General features: G+C 44.8%; 1 protein-coding gene and 1 long non-coding RNA gene across 5 annotated transcripts; both read left to right on the forward strand.

The window, feature by feature from the left end:
• Positions 1-430: 430 nt before the first annotated feature.
• On the forward strand, positions 431-4,032 carry LOC120699402. 4 transcript variants are annotated; one of them, XR_005685390.1, is made up of 9 exons: positions 431-749; positions 1,810-1,882; positions 1,962-2,033; positions 2,117-2,338; positions 2,448-2,519; positions 2,606-2,677; positions 2,797-2,868; positions 2,985-3,935; positions 4,018-4,032. It is a non-coding gene; the product is annotated as an uncharacterized LOC120699402 (long non-coding RNA). The 4 variants fall into 4 exon arrangements; XR_005685391.1 differs by lacking the exon at positions 431-749 and having other exon boundaries at positions 1,636-1,882; positions 2,117-2,172; positions 2,267-2,338; XR_005685389.1 differs by lacking the exon at positions 431-749 and having other exon boundaries at positions 1,636-1,882.
• Positions 4,033-12,927: 8,895 nt separating this feature from the next.
• On the forward strand, positions 12,928-13,561 carry LOC120700978 (calreticulin-like; the record flags this gene model as incomplete). The annotated part of the gene is made up of 2 exons (XM_039985158.1): positions 12,928-13,202; positions 13,282-13,561. Coding segments are annotated over 2 exons (540 nt in total), but the record flags the coding sequence as incomplete, so codon positions are not given.
• Between the last annotated feature and the right edge of the window lie 3,924 nt (positions 13,562-17,485).

The raw sequence follows: 17,485 nt of genomic DNA on the forward strand, positions 1-17,485 counted from the left end.
CAAAATCTTGAGCCCTTACCACCCCTAGGCGCGAGAGGGAAAGAGGGCGTGCGCCAGGAGTCGGTGCGCCGGGATGACTCGGGTATGTCTAATTGCAGCTCAAAACATAATGAAAAAAATCTACATCATGGCCAGGTCGGGGATGGGCTCGGCGGTGAACGATCACCGCGCAGGTCTGGGCTGGGCCCATTGGTGAAGGGCCTCATTCACTCTGTTCGGCAGCTCTGGCAGCCTCCAGCACAACAGTATTTTCCGCTCACACCACTCCAGTACTAACTTCTAACTACCGGTCAGCCAACAATATTTTTTTATCACACCACTCCGGCCACCGCTCCAGCACCAGTTCAGTGAACAGGGTGATTTTACCTTTTTCCCAAAACAGAGCCCGCCCGCGCCTACAGCCTCCAAATTCGTCCGCCCGAGCGCCTGCTGCCGACCTTGCGCCGAGGAGGTCCCGCGCCGTCCGCCGACCCTGCTGCTTGCGCCGGCCGCCGGCCCGTGCCGAGGCGCGGCCCCCGCCCCGCGCACCAGACGCGCTGCCGTCCCTGCTTGTGCCGGCCGCCGCCTCGAGCACCAGACGCACCGCCGTCCCCGAGCCCCGGCGCCGACCCCAGCCGCACGCGCACTCCCGGAGTTCCGGCGCCGCCCTCGACGCCAGCGCTTCCCCCGCGAGGAGCTGCCGCGCCGCCGTCGCGAGGAGGTCCCAGCCTCCTACTCGCTCCTCCGCCCCTTGATGTGCCTGCATCAAGGTAATCCCTAGCTACCCCCAATCTTGTTTGCCTGGACATCGATTTGTGCTAGCGTCCTTCAATTGATCTAGGCACCAATGTATTATTCTTGTTCCGAGATTCGATCTGGACATATAGGGTCCGTTTGGTTGCCCGGCTCTCACCCGTCGTTACCGCTGCTTCTGTGCTCTTCCTCATACGAAGAGCGCACATCACGGACGGGACGAGTACAAGGCTACAAGCCAAAGACCTTCTAGGCGGCGGCAGGGATGAGCAGATGATAAAGTTGGAGACGGGCCTCCTGGACGCCGACAAGCTAATATGCTAGCTGCGGGACGCCGTGCAGCTCGGCAGACCGCACGCGCCACCGCATGGCTCACCGCTTGCAGCCCACAGAAGAGAGGAAAATCAGAGAAAAGAGGAGGTGAAGGACAGCTACAGCTCACCGCCCACAAAGAAGCGGTAACACCCACCCATGAGTACAACGAAACCAAACACAACAATATCAATCCAGACTCCATAGATGCAAGCAACCAAACATGAGCAAATGTACTAGCGAAGCCAGGCTTAGGCTGACCTGGCTCCAAATCGTGACCAGGCTAGGATAAGCCAATGAACCAAACAGACCCATAATAGTCTAGTACCTAATCCAACATTTGGTACAATGGGGCCATTTGTTTACCTATCCAATGGGAATTTCGAGAAATTCTTTGCCGATGGGATGTGTCCAGAAAAGTTGTTGTATGATAAATTCCTAAAATGAAAATAACACATGTTTTAATCTAGGAGAAATCATTAACAATGCTGTTACGACAAAGTTAGCACAGAAAACATACAAGGTAAGTAATTAAGCTGAAGCAGTTAGCCAGCTGAGCAGGGATCTCCCCAACCAAATTGTTGTTGCTAAGAATCCTGTGTAAGAAAACCACAGATCAGTGAAGTTCTAGTAACTTGGTATGCAGTAGAAATCAAAATAATAGTACCATGAAGGAGGACTCACAAGCTATCAAGGTTCTGCAACTGTCCAAGTTCTTCAGGGAGATAACTGGACAAGTTTAATCCTTGCATTGGTCTTTTATAGGTCACTTCAAGGAAATAGACTGACTTGGGAGAATTCTAGAAGTGATTGGCCTCATGCAGGCTCTTGCTGTCTTGTGAGTAAAAAGTGTAATACAACACTTCAGTCCAGCATTAATAGTTTCTTTACTTGTTCATAAAAAATTTGCTTCTCAGAGACCTGAGGGAGAATGAACTGATAGGGCCGATTCCTCCTATACTTGGCAACCTATCATACACTGGCAAACTGTTAGTATCATCAACAATACTCTTCACTCCCAAACCATCTTCTTTTTCTCTTATTAATGGTTTGTATAACCATTCTTTTTCAGCTATTTACATGGCAACAAACTTACTGGACACATACCACCAGAACTGGGGAACATGAGTAAAATTAGCTACTTTTAAGAAACTGTTATCTTAACAACTTTGCATTTATGTTGATATGTGATCTTAATGAAGTTCAACATTACTTCCACCAGGCAGCTGAATGATAATGAACTATAAGGCACCATTCCAGCTGAGCTTGGCAAGCTCACAGAATTATTTGAATTGTAAGAACCTATCCCACATTCAAGTATAAAAATTAATGTTTAGTTTTTGAAAGCTAATTAATGTTTATTTTGATCTCAGCATTTTCTGACAAGTTGTATAGTTCTTTAGAAATCTTGCCAACAACAATCTTGAGGGTCATATTCCTGCAAACATCAGTTCTTGCAGTGCACTGAACAAATTGTAAGTTTGTAAGCATGCATTTATCACTGGTTTCAATAGAACAATTATGTGTTTCTCATGCTTAATTGTGTTTATTTTGTTCTCAGCAATGTGTATGGCAATAGACTGAATGGCTCTATCCCTGGTGGTTTCCACAAGTTGGAGAGCTTGACATACCTGTGAGTAGTTGCACGTGCAGCAGCTTGCTTACAACTGTTGCCATTGAGAGAACATTATTATGTCATTTTATTGTTTTACTACTCTGATATGTAGTTATTTTTTAAAAAAAATATTATAGGAACCTTTCTTCAAACAATTTCAAAGCCCAGATTCCCTCTGAACTTGGCCGCATAGTCAACTTGGACACACTGTAAGGAGACCCTATACCTATTTGTTTGTTACCTAGTCCTATGAATTCTTTGAATTACGTGTTATGTCGCAATCACTTCATTTTGATATCTACATTCTTCCTCCATTTTTCCACAGGGATCTTTCCTACAATGAATTCTCTGGACCAGTTCCTCCCACTATTGGTGATCTCAAGCATCTTCTTTGTCATGTGGGGCCGCCAATATCAGCGACGTTCTCGCGTGTGCAGCGCCAACGGTTCGGCGGAGCAGGCGTCGGCAACAATCAGTGGCTAAAGTTTAGGAGATTTATTAGTTTATTTCCTAATTAAGTGGAGGCCTAGGTGCCTATTCATCCTTGTACCTGAACCCTTGGAGGATTAATGAAGAATTACCAGCCTAATCTCCTTCCTTCCTAATCTCACCTCCTTCAATATTGGGCAGTTGGGCAACAACCCTGATGCCATTAGCCGCCGGAGCTACGAACTTCGTAGCCGCGGCCCTGCTGTCTTCGGCGTTGACGCCCTTGACAACCTGCTCCGCCAGCACTGCCTCCTATGCACAACGGTGCCACCGTGCTAGAGCCGGAATGCGTCGTGCGCATGCGCCTTGCCAGGGGGGTTCGCCAGGTTCTCATCTAGTGGAAAGGGGAACCTCCCTCTTCGGCCACATGGGAAGATCTCGACGGCTTCGCGGATCGCTACCCTTCTTTCCAGCTCGAGGACGAGCTGCTCGTCGAGGGGTGGAGAGATGTCATGTGGGGCCGCCAATATCAGCGACATTCTCGCGTGCGCAGCGCCGGCGGTTCGGCAGAGCAGGCGCCGGCAACAATCAGTGGCTAAAGTTTAGGAGATTTGTTAGTTTGTTTCCTAATTAAGTGGAGACCTAGGCGCCTATTTATCCTTGTACCTGAACACTTGGAGGAGTAATGAAGAATTACCAGCCTAATCTCTTTCTTCCTTCCTAATTTCACCTCCTTCAACATTGGGCAGCTGGGCAACAACCCCGACGCCATTACCCGCCGGAGCTACGAACTTCATAGCCGCGGTCCTGCTGTCATGGGCGTTGACGCCCTTGACATTCTTGAACTGTATGTTAAGTACCAACCTTTCGGAATTCTTGTTGTCTTTTCTATGTGCATTATTGCCTGATTTCCACAACTGTTCATGCAGGAATTTGAGTAAAAACCATCTTATTGGATCTGTCCCTGCTGAATTTGGAAACTTGAGAAGTGTCCAAGTAATGTAAGTGAACACCCTTGTGATATGTTCTAGTTATCATGCTGAGTTGAGTACTTCTGAATTGCTCTATGGCGAGCTAGTAGCACTTCAAGAGCAACTAGTCAGATGGCTTGTGGACTACGCCGTGAAGCCAGGAGTTGAGTATAACATTTTCCACTCAAAGGCTATGAACTTGCCTTGCTGATCTCTCCGGCGGTGGTGGATGCAAAAAAGAATAACGCACATACGTTTTGCCATTATGATGGGCTCAATATCGTACCAGGACAGCTGCCAAACAAAAACTCAGGAACATACACGATGGTGGATCAGGATTTAAAACTAAGGTAGTCCTGACAAAAAAATTCAAAGCTATAATCTAATAGCAGTTCAACAATAATATAGTATATAATGCTCAAATTTAAAATATAATAACATAATTTAAATGATCCTATAATACATTTAATTCAAGTAATTAGTTGAAAACTTGAATAATTTAAAATATAAAACGTTGCACCATCAATAAGGTCTTACATAAATAGAAGGTTACAATACTAGTCTAGTCTAAAGTTTTTTTGTTTACGCTTCCTGTCGTCATGAAAGTGTGAACTACATCATCCTCACTTATATCACGCTCAATAAAAGTGACCAACCAATCAATCATTTAATAATGGGTGATTCTAATTTATGGGCGACCGTTGGAGGCTTCCGTACGGTCGATTTTCTGACCATCTTTTTCTTCTTTTTTAGAATTGCCTTTGCCATTTTGTAATAAAAAATTTTCAGAGAAACTTTTCGAGAAAAATGTTTTGGAGAAAAAAGAAAAAAAAATTTAATGAGAAAAAATTTGGAAGAGAAAGTTTTGAGAAAAATTGAAAACATTTTGAAAAAAAACTTTTGCATCTAAAACCAAAGTAAAAGTTTGGGAAAAAAAGTTTTGTTAAAACTTTTACATCCAAAAATTGAAAAAAGGTAAAAAGCGACACCACCCCTAGAGCTCACCGCCGCCGCTGCCGGAGGCGAGCGCCCGGCAGGAGCACCCTGCCGCTGCCGCCGGCGAGCGCCCTTGCCACCGCCTCCCTCTTCCTCCGTGAGTGCCCAGGGGAAGGACTCTGCCACCACCGGGGGCGGCGAGCACCCGGGGTGCGAGTCGCCGTGCTGCGCCTCCCCGCCGCCGTGCCGCTCGTCGTTGAGGGGCGAAGCTCGCGTTCCCCTGCTAGAAGAAAGAGAGAGGCTTCCCTGCTTGATCCAAACCAAAAAAAAAATAGAGAGGAAGAGGAAAGGGAAATGGGAGAGAGGCTGCTGCGAGAGGAGATAATCATGTGGGCATCGGACCCACCACGTTGGTGGTTGGTCGACCGTGAGTTCCCCTGCTTTCAGTCGACTGTAGAAACAATATTGGGTTTAATAACTTATCACCATACGATTTCTTATTTAATTCTTCACTAGATTCAATTCAGAAAATACTCTTTCCGCAGTTGTAGCTTCCGTCAAGTGACATTGAGATGGAATCATGGAATTATGGAATATATATAAATAGAGAGAAGTCCTAACTAGTGAGGGAATTACAATTGGGAAATGGAGGTGGCTGCTGCAGCCGGCTCGGATGGTCTGACCCCCAGCCACTGAAAACCCTAAAGCCCTGAATGCTAACTGCCGGTGTGCTCTCCTTCAGTGTAGACGCTGGTGTATGCTACCATTAACCATTTCCACCTAAGGATACTGCATTAAGCACCGTATTTTCGAATCCATTGCATTTGCTCATTAGGACAATATAAGAAAGAGTAGATACGGACGTTTTAGAGGCAGTTAATGAGCTAACATTTGAGCACAACTGCAACGTGAGAGTAATTGGCACCAGCTCTCACTATAAATATGGATTACCCTTATCTGTATCTTACCAACAGACATGCATTTGGGCACAGCAATGCCTTGAAAGAACATAGGTGTGAGATGGATCGGGAATGATGGGTTTGCGAACATATTTCATTAGTCTGGCAAACCAATTGAGGCCACCGCTGAGACTGAAGCTCAACCTGCAGTCTGATGGGATAGAAGTTTTGGATCCACCTGGATGCTGAGCAGCTCGGGATTGTCCCCGGATGGATGTACAACCGAGACAAAAGGGAAGGAAAGCAGACGGTCAACTCTCCTCGACGACATGAGTGGTTGTGAGGTCTATAGAGCAGCGGTGGCAGAAGGTAGATTCTTGTGGGTGGCTGTAACCGTGGGTTTAGAAATTTTGGCGGCTTCATCATTCAGATTTCCTGGCCATCGACATAGGCCTTGTACTGCTATTGGCATTTTTGATTTCGGATAACATATTTACTTTTGGTTTGGTGATCTACGCAACTTTCTTGGAGCAATAAACTGATCATTTGGTGAGTTTAAGTTTGAAGTGTTGCTGATTGTTGTTGTATTCCTCTTGCAATGATTCGTTAAGAATCTTATTTTGTTGCATTTCCTCTCGTTTATAATCAACAAAAAAAGGAGCACATATGACCATTAAAGAACTGGCATTTAATTTGGTGCATGTGCCTTTTAAGAGAGGTAATTACAGCACTATAAATTTGGATTCATCTAACATAGTACTGATTCACCAGCTTATGAACCACGCTTTGATAGAATATGGGTGTATGATGCGCTGCGAACACCTCACTCTCACCAATGTGGGTTCTAGGAAAACAGATGGCATGGGAATTTTAAACAAAGGACCCCTTGAATGCCTGCGAGAGACTCATCCCTACATTGGAATGATCCAAGTTACTCGAAACAGGGCAATAAGATTATCCCGAAACTCAACCTGTTCAAGTTGATCGATCATTTGCCTCTTCTGTTGTTTGTTGGTCTTGGTCAAGACTTTTTAACCAGTAAATTATTTCTACGCGTGCTCCCGTATAACATGCTTAATCAATAACATTGTGGAGGATGTCGTGTTAGTATTTTGGGGCTCTTTTGAAACGTAGTAGCAGAGGCAGTCAGTGGCGTGGCTCGTACAAAATTTTAGGTGGGGCGGACGTGTGTGACAAACATAATTGCGACTAAAATCCAATGATATTTGTAAATTTCTAGTATGCTAAAATCGAATTACTGAAGCAGCAAGCACTAGTATAACATTGAATCTGGATTAGCAGTGGGGAATTATAGCACAATAATAGCCATCTGAAAAAACTCGTTCATTACTGCATTGGCCTGAATAACCCTGTGCATTGAGACTCTGGGCTCAGAATAACCATTGTGTTAATGGAGTTTTGACGCTGCATTACTGCAAGTTTGCTCTTTCCAACATCCATTTGAGTTCCAACAGATCTGTACTCTTTTCAGTCGCTATTTGAGTTTGAATAAATGTATACTCTGTGCTCTTTCCAATAACCAAGCCATTTGGATCTCAAGTTTGAATCTCAACATCCCTGAATTCTTGATGCTACCCAAGAATTTACATAGGTGGGATGGCAACAAAGCTACGCGCGAGGCCGGAGGTCGTGGGTTCGAATCCTCATGACCGTACACGCGCATTTATGCGTGAAAAATTCACGTGATTTGTGGTTCGCAATATTTTTTTCATTTTTCTGGGTGGCGCGTTTGGTACCGATGGCAGCGAGTAGTACTAAATAGCCCTCCAGTTAGTACCTTTGCCCGGTACTAATAATCATATTTCTAACAGTGATATATAGAGTCCACGTACTACTCGGTAGTTTCATATAGATTTGACAGTATATGTATACACTAAGGACTATATAAGCACGGCTAGGTAATAGGACTTTGCAACGTGAGAATAGAGAAAGAAGAAAAGAGCTAAGCCATATCACAGCATCAGAAATACTTGTGGTCTTGTGTTCTTGCAGTTCCGTCATCACCTTTCATGCATTATATAGTTGGAATCTTATTTCAGAGCTCATGAGTAGTGGACCAATGAAAGCACAGACGATATTACACCATTAATGAACTGAGATTCTAGCCATGTGCGTCATATCGTCAGAACAGACAAGGCTAGCTAGCTCAATATATATACGGATTATTCATTCATATATCATTCATTCGCAGACTTTAACTTTACTGATTGGCCGTCTCGGTCAGTGTGTGTACACTTGTAGTGCATTTTTTACCTTTTCATGTTAGAACAGAGGTATGGGAAGCACTGGGAATTCTTGGCATGCCGTGATACCACTAGCGCGATTGCTTCGACGGATTCAGCCTGGGCAGTTGCCGGATGCAAGTTCATGTTGATTTGTTGCCAGGATCATGAGGGGGACGTAGCTCGAGGGATGCAAAACGCGCTGCTCAGCCAGGCGTGCGCACTGTGTGAGATGAAAAGGCAGGCGTGGCCAGCGGGGTCCTGATGACTCACTGTTGGAAAACGGCTTATTAGTGCCGGTCACAGGACGTGTTAGTGCCGGTCCCTGTGGCCGGCACTAAATGGCCGGCACTAACGTGACAGACGTTAGTGCCGGCTAATCTGACCGGCACTAACGTGTATGTTAGTGTCGGTCCGTAATACCAGCCGGCACTAACGTGCCCGCCCCCGCCCGAGTCCTGACAGCAAGGTTAGTGCCGGCTGATATAACTAGCCGGCACTAAATGTTTTTTCTTCTTTATGTTTCTTTTCTTTTCGTTTTTATACGTATGGCTATGAGTATTTCTAGCGTATGTGACTACATAGTCGTACTCTTTGCATTGCACAGTATTATTAGAACAGCATATTACAATAACATTATATATTTATATATATATTTGTCATGTATGGAACACTTAGGAGTTCAAAAGTACATGAGATATTACAAATTATTGCGCACATCAACTATAATAACGTATCAGCTTCCTCGTCGTCGGATCTTCTTGGGCGACGCTTAGACGGAGATCGCCATGAAATTCGCCCTTAGGATTTATGACTTCATCGAGTAGAAATCCGCATATAGCTTCTTGAATTGCCCTGATCCGAGCGATTTCAATGAGTTCTTCTTTCATCCACCAACGCTGTCACATTTTTCGATAAAAACATGAGAATAAAAAATAATGAATTAAAATAATGAGCAGATGTGATTGTGCTCACGTACATTGAATGCCTCCACTGTCATTTGCTCTTTTTCACTTGCAAAAGAGTTAATCCACTCGCATATGTAGTATCCACATAAGTTGTTTCCTTAGCCCTGTCTCGAACACTATGGACAAATGTGGGTTACGATATAGAATTTTTCTGATGTTTATTGCGAATGACATTAGTAGCGAGAGTATATTCATACCGGAAAATCAGTCACCCAATTAAGAGGCTCGATTTCACCTATGGGCAAGCCTATGTGTTTGTGGAGGTAGCGACTCCATGCAGTATTTACCACCTCGATGATATCTTGGTACTTTGATTTATCTTGCCTTAACGAGTCGTACACCAAGACCTTGTGCTCCTCAATCCGAATACAAAGCAATATCCAATGAAAGCTGTGCATATACATACGCATAACCAATTAATGTTGATTATAATAGTTATTAAATAGTATTATTAATACGAAGGGATTGAAAAAAAAAATCTAACAAAGAACGACTCACTGATGGTTGTATGACAAGAGAATGAAGGGACACATGCTATTTTTACGCAACCCCCAGTATATAACATTGACTATGTCTCCAGGATTTAACGCTAGCGATTTCTCGTGTATAATATCGGGGTCGAAGAACCCGACATTATGGAAGTTATTCTTTCGGCAAATTTGAATTTTTGACCTACGGGACACAAGAAAAACGGGGATCAGTCAACACACAAGGCTAAAAATAATGAAACGAGAGACAATACTTGCATGCACCATACACTCATGAGGGACTTGTGAAGGGCATCTTGATGGTATAAATCGTAAAGTGCTGCAAACTCGATATATACATCATCTCCCCCCGCCAGAAATGCTCATCTTTAATCCGAGCTGGGAACATCTCTAATTCATTAGCTTTAGATTGCACGGCATACCATTTGTGTAACTCGGCCATTCTCGTTGGTAGGAATGGTAGCAACTCTGGCCATATCAAAGGTTCACCAAGTACAAACTTTTTCTTGCCGCGTGCATTATGTAGGGCCTCCCCAAGCAATTGAGCCCTTGTTAGATCAGTTTGCAATATCATCCCAGCCATGGTCAACGGATCTCTTGATTCATCGGGACATTCTTCACGCGGCACTATCAACGGAGGGATCGATTGTTTGGACTGCTCTCCGAGCTGGGGAACGGTCTTTGCATTAAGCCGCCGATTCTTGGGGTTGTTGTAGCACTTTCTGATCTGACGATCATAATCCGACTCCCTTTCTTTCTCCTTGGTGGGATCTTTAATGAAGTGTGCCTTTGCACCCGGATCTATTTCTGGCTTCTTGTTCGCAACCTCCCTCAGTAGCTTGCGCTTCAGCAAGAAGGTTTGAAACGATTCTTCTGTCTCTTCCTCTTCTGGAGCCTTCGCTTTCTTCTTTCTTTGCTGCTTATGAGATGGTTGGACCGAAGGTACCGTGTATGACTTTTGTCGCTGACTCTGATTCTGTTGTGCGGCTGGTGATGATGCCGGAATTGGCTCGCTTTGTGCGGCTGGTGATGGCGGATCCTGTGCGGCTGGTGATGGCGGATCCATGCTGGGGTCCCGTGCATGCGGTGGAGAAGGTGGGCCAACACTAGGATTCCTGTCAGCTGGCGTTGGTGATCTTTGCCTTGAGCACTGAGCAGAATCTGTGGCTGCTTGCACCAATCTTATGTCGCGCTTTGGCCACGCGATCCATGTGTGTATGGCATGTTGTAGTTCTGTTTCTTCAGGACCTATAGGGATCGGGAGGTCCAAATCTTCCCAGCGTTCTTCAATAATTCGGTCAACAAACACTCTAGCGAATCATTCAGGAATCGGCTGGCAATGTATTGTCCCGCCTTCTTCTTGGACTTCCGCATAACCCTCAGCACAAACTTTGAGCTTTTTCCCATAAAGAACCAGAAGCTCACATTGGGTCCTAACAGTGATGTCATCAATGGGGTCCCTCGGCCTGTCGGCACCCAAATTAGGGTGCTCTGTGGAAGCAACACTACTACGACGCTGAGAAGAGGGGCTGATCTCGACATTGGCAGTAGGTTGGTCTGAGCGTTGCCCAACTGCTGCCTCAAGTGACATTATCCGGTTTTCTAGGCTACAGATCTTCTCTGCCACTACTGCCTTGCTTCTGCATCGGCTTCGGTAGGTTTCGAGATCTCCGGAAAAGCCATATTTCCATGGAACTACGCCCACGCCTCGGGTCCGTCCAGTGTGTTCCGCATTCCCAAGACCGTAAGTCAGCTCGTCATTCTCTTTGTTAGGCTGGAAGGTTCCTTCTTCCGTACGCCTCATTGCGTCGTCGAGTCTTTGGGCAGCCTCTCTTAGTACGTCGCTAGTCACAAACATTCCAGTGTCGGGGTCTAGTGTGCCTCCATGAGCATAGAAGTAATACCTTGCTCGTTTGGGCCAACTCAAGGTCTGCGGTACGATTCCTTTTGCAATTAAATTATTTTCCATCTTTTCCCATTTCGGAACAGCAACCTTATAACCTCCAGGCCCAAGTCTATGGAAGTTTGTCTTTTTGCTAGCATTCATTTTGCCTTGAATCGAGGCTGCCATGCTGTCAGCACTGTGCTTGTAATTCACGAATTCATTCCACCACTCTCGTTGCTTCTTCCAGACTTTATCAAAATCTGGTGTGAGGCCCTTGTTGACAAAGTTTGCCACCAATTTTTTCTTGAACGAGCCGAACTGAATTGCCATCTTCTTAAATGCCCATCCCTTTACTTTGTCAGCTTTGCCTGGGGGAAAGTTGAAGTGCAACGACACTTCTTTCCATAACAAATCTTTCTCTGAATCTGGCACGATATCTTCAGGTCGATCAGAGACTTTATTTCTCTTCCAAAGCTTGTACTTTATGGGGTCGCTTTCCCTAACAAGATATCCCAATTGATTTACAAATGTTGTCTTAATTTGACCAGGGGCTAGTGGCTCTCCAGTTGCTTCGTTGATCTCCGTGATGGTCGTACATCCTACCATCTTCCTCTTGGAGCCACGTTTCCGTTTATGCTTCGTCGATCCTGATGCCTGAAAGAATCGCAAATTTATCAAGCGGGTTGCTAGCAACTAGTGGACGTCGCGGCAGATATGCGTAACCTTCATAACCCGCAAGCAAGGGTTCCAGATCGATAATTATTGACTGAAACATGCATAAGAATTTTTAGCTGGAGCACGACTGCTTACACAAGAACTGAAATCATCAACAAAGCTAGCAACATAACACAAATAGTTCGCAGCTGGGCCGCTTGTGTCACAAACAATATCTTGCTCCTAACATATATATTGACAAAACATTTATCCTGATGCCTGAAAGAATCACTAAACTTTTATACCTCGGCTTCCTCGACATTTTCTTCTTCCTCCCCACTAATATCTTGCTCCTCGTTGCCATGATAATGCAAGTTTAAAAATTGGTTGCCATCGTTCTCGTCCTCATCAAACTCTGGAGCTATGTGCCCAGTACTACCACGAATGAGCTCGTGCATTAACTCGTCCGTAGGATCCATTTCCACTACCTGAAACAATAAAAAAACATTAAGTATTTTCTAGTACCAATAAAATGTACATATTTGCAAAAATATTGTATCAGAAGAGAGTGTAGAATATTTCATGGCTACTCAATTATTTACCAAAGACATGAACCGTGAGAGTGTAAAAATATTGTATCTTGCTGCTGAATTACTTGGCTCAATTAGTAAAAAAACAGAGCACAAATCACAGAGCAACTAACATATGATGGTATGAGATGATTTTAAATGGCAGAGCAGAGTCACGCACAAGTAGTCAAGCAAGCACTAGAGGCACATGCAACTAGCTAATTAACCACTGGAAAGTCAGTGGGTCAAGTCCGACTGGAAGAAGGATGAGAACATGGCTGGTGAATGGAACCACACCTCTGGGAAATGGAATGGAGATGTTGAGGACAACAGGTTCTATGCCATTTCGGCAGAGTACCCTGAGTTCAGCAACAAGGATAAGACCCTGGTGCTGCAGTTCTCAGTGAAGCACGAGCAGAAGCTGGACTGTGGAAGTGGTTATGTAAAGTTGCTTGGCGGTGATGTGGACAAGAAGAAATTCGGTGGCGACACACCTTACAGGTAGCTTTGGACTCAATTCTCGTACTCTTTCACCCTATTTATCTTATAATGTAGTTAACTTGGTACTTCTTTATTGCAGCATTATGTTTGGACCAGATATCTGTGGATACAGCACCAAGAAGGTTCATGCTATCCTGACAAAGGATGGCAAGAACCACCTGATCAAGAAGGATGTGCCTTGCGAGACTGACCAGTTGACACATGTGTACACTTTGATCATCCGCCCTGATGCGACATACAGCATTCTCATTGACAATGAAGAGAAGCAAACAGGCAGCGTCTACGAGCACTGGGACATTCTTCCCCCAAAGAAAATCAAGGACCCAGAGGCTAAGAAGGTATAGCTATGATATTGGTTGCCCTCTTTGAACTTCTTCTTGTGTTTCTTCAGAAATAACAGTGGTTTTGTATTATAGCATGTCTGCTGCTACTAGCATTCGCAGCCCTTGTATGGAAATGTAAGAGAAGAGGTCCAAAGAAAATAGCTATTAAGAGACTAAGCAAGGGTTCTGGACAAGGCACGGAGGAATTCAGAAATGAAGTAGTCTTGATTGCAAAACTGCAGCACAAGAACCTAGTTAAGCTTCTAGGTTGCTGTATTCATGAAGTTGTATAAACCAAGGCAGGAAAAGGAAACCAATTCAAAGCTACCGGCAGGTTGCAACTAAAACTTTAATTACCGAGCAGTAGCAAATGGACAGTTAGTTTATCCAACTTTTTGATGATTACCATGTTGAAAACATCATCACATCAAGTTCAGATCACTATGCCATTCTAATATCAATCAATATTGATGTGATAATTGCCAGAGGAATGATGATCCATCAACTGCAAATGGTCAAATGGAAAGCTAGCATTTGCTCTGAAATGAACTTAGCTGTGGCGATTTATTATGATGTAAACCGTAAATAGAAACCAAGCCTATGGATCCTTTTGACACTCAGAGCTTAGCAATACTGCGCATGCTGAAATGAACTTAGCTGTGGCGATTTATTATGATGCTTCCAGTAGTCAAATCAACAAAAGTGGCCAACAAACGCTAAATGGGGCGAATGGATAATCAAACAAGGATCGATGGTCTGCTTACTTTGCTCCGAACTGAGAGCTGGGTGCAGCAATAGCAGGGCGCGGCCGGGACGTCGACGGGGATGAGGAGGGGCGGCAGCGCGGACCGGGCGCGGCGAGGGGCGGCGCGGGCCCAAGGACGGCGAAGCCGAGGCGGCGCTGGGGCAGCTGGCCGGCCAGGGACGAGCGAGGTCGGGGCCGGGTGGCGGCGGGGCAGAGCGTCGAGGCGGCCGCCGCGGACGAGGCGCCGGCGCGGCGGGGGACGCGAGGACGACCTCGAGGATCGGGGGCGGCAGGAGCAGGCGTCGCGTCGGGGCCGCCGGGGACGAGGCGCCGGCGCAGCGCGCGCGGGGGACGCGAGGACAATGAGGCGTGCGGCACCGCGGGGCAGGTGGAAGACGCGACGCGCGGCAGAGCTCGCGGGGCGAGGGCCGTCGGGGACCAACGCGCGGCCGGGGATGGCGGTGGCGGCGGCGCAGGCGGGCGAGCGCGGGAGCAGGGGCACACCCGGACGACGTCGATCTGAAATTGGTGAGGTGTCGGAGAGAAGGAAGGGGAATAGTTGGGCGCGGTGGTAAGGTTAGTGCCGGCTGGCCTAATCAGCCGGCACTAATGTGCCCTCGATGACGTCAGCAGTACAGGTTAGTGCCGGCTGGTAAAACCAGCCGGTACTAACGTGCAAAGTTAGTACCGGCTGGTTTTACCAGCCGGCACTAACGTGTTCCATCTGGCGGGAACAAAAAATTTGCCCTATCAATTCCCTTTTACAATAAACTTTTAATATTGATTAATTTATTCGTAATAGGCTTAAAAATTAGAATAATATAGAAAAAATATATCTTAATTTTTTAGCATATTATTAATTATATCAACACAATAAATTGAAAACATTTCGTTTTGAAGTAAATACACGAATATGAAACCATTATCAATTATGTGTAGCTTATAGGGTTTATATGTGTATATGTTTCTGTTATTCGTTATAAATTGAAAATATTTCATTTTGATCCATGCAAAAATATTCAAAAAACTTTTCAATAGTAGCCTATACAATGATGTAATTAATTCGTATATTACTTGATTATTTATTTGTAATTTAATGTTTCAATGCTTCTAGTAATGCAAAATTAGTGAACATAAATAATATTTATACCATGCAAAAATATAATATTATCTGAAGATGATATTGTGTCATAATTGGACAAATAGTATCGAGAATTGAGATAAATACGATGCGGTGCGTTACATTACATCACTGATTGAGAGAATTCAATATATAACTTATATAAAACTACTACTCATTATCATTATCTACTGGAACATTGATAATCTTCCTTTTGATGAAAGTGCCTTGAGCGTGATCACGGCGTAAGTAAGGTGTGTCCTCTTTGGATAAGAGGATGCTAGGGTCAACGTCAACTGAGAATGGAGGAAGGTCATCAATCTGGTCATAATCTTTCGAATTGTCCGAAATATTCTCAATTCCAACAACTTTTCTTTTTCCGGGAAGAACTATGTGCCGTTTCGGCTCATTTCCAGCCTTGTCTGCTTCAGGCGTCTTATCCGACTTCTTCTTCGGTTTGCTCGACATGTCCTTCACATAGAACACTTGTGTCACATCCTTGGCTAGAACGAATGGTTCATCTTTATATCCAATCTTTTTAAAATCGACTATGGTCATCCCAGACCGGTCCTTCGTTACGCCTCCTCCAGCCACCCATTCACAACGAAACAGAGGGACAACTGTGGGTCCATATTCAAGTTCCCATATCTCCTCTATGACACCATAGTAGTTGTTCTTTTCTCCATTACTGTTTACTATACACATACGGACACCACTGTTTTGGTTGGTGCTTTTTTTGTCTTGAGCTCTCATATAAAATGTATACCCATTGATTTCATACCCTTGGTATTGCTGGACAGTGATTGATGGTCCCCTAGCCAGCCATTGAAGTTCTTGATCAACTGTGTTGTTGCCCAATAATTTTCGTCTGAACCAGCCGTCAAAAGTTTTTATATGTTGGCGTGTAATCCAAGCAAGATTCTTCTGTGGATTTTCAGACTGTATAATATTTATGTGCTCATCAATATATGGAGCCACCTTGGATGAATTCTGAAGAACCGTGAAGTTTGCTTGGCTGAATTCACTACAAGGGATGTTCACATTACATTTCTTTCCTAGTGTGCCTTTTCCCTTTAGTCGCCCCTCATGGTGTGACACGGGGAGCCCAATCGGATTGAGATCAGGAAGATAGTCAATGCAAAACTCAATGACCTCCTCTGTTCCATAGCCCTTAGCAATGCATCCTTCTTGGCGAGAACGTTTACGCACGTACTTCTTCAATACTGCCATGAACCTCTCGAAAGGGAACATATTGTGTAGAAAAACAGGACCCAAGATAGTTATTTCTGTCACAATATGAACTAGAAGGTGTGTCATAATATTGAAGAAGGAAGGTGGGAAGATCATCTCGAAGCTGACAAGACATTCGACAATGTCTTTCTGCAGCTTTATTAGATTATTTGGATTAATTGATTTCTGTGAAATTTCATTCATGAACGCACAAAGCTTTACAACTGTCAATCTCACATTTTCCGGTAGAACACCCCTCAGTATAACCGGAAGTAATTGTGTCATCAGAACGTGGCAGTCATGGGACTTCAAGTTTTGGATTTTCTTCTCTTTCACATTTATTATGCCCTGTATATTTGAGGAGTACCCAGACGGGACCTTGATACTGTTCAAGCAATCGAACATACTTTTCTTCTCCTCTTTGCTCAGATTATAGCTGGCAGGTTTTAAATAGTGGCATCCTTTGTCTCTCTTCTCGGGTTGCAAGCCTTGTCGCCCAGCTAGCTGCTGCATGTCGCGCCTTGCTTCCAATGTGTCTTTTGACTTACCATACACTCCCAGAAAGCCTAGTAGGTTCACGCAAAGATTCTTTGACAGATGCATCACATCAATTGCATTGCGAACTTGTAAGACTTGCCAACAAGGTAGGTTCCACAATATAGACTTCTTCTTCCACATTGGAACATGTCCCTGGTCATCCTTGGGAACAGGTTGGCTACCGGGACCCTTTCCAAATACTACCTTCACATTCTTGATCATCGAGAACACATGCTTTCCATTACGGAACAGAGGCTTAGGACGAGTTTCGGGTTCCCCTTTGAAATGCTTCCCTTCGGTTCTTAGGGGGTGATTGGTAGGAAGGAAT

Source organism: Panicum virgatum, chromosome 3K (genome assembly GCF_016808335.1).
Source record: "Panicum virgatum strain AP13 chromosome 3K, P.virgatum_v5, whole genome shotgun sequence".
NCBI classification, from domain to species: Eukaryota; Viridiplantae; Streptophyta; class Magnoliopsida; order Poales; family Poaceae; genus Panicum; species Panicum virgatum.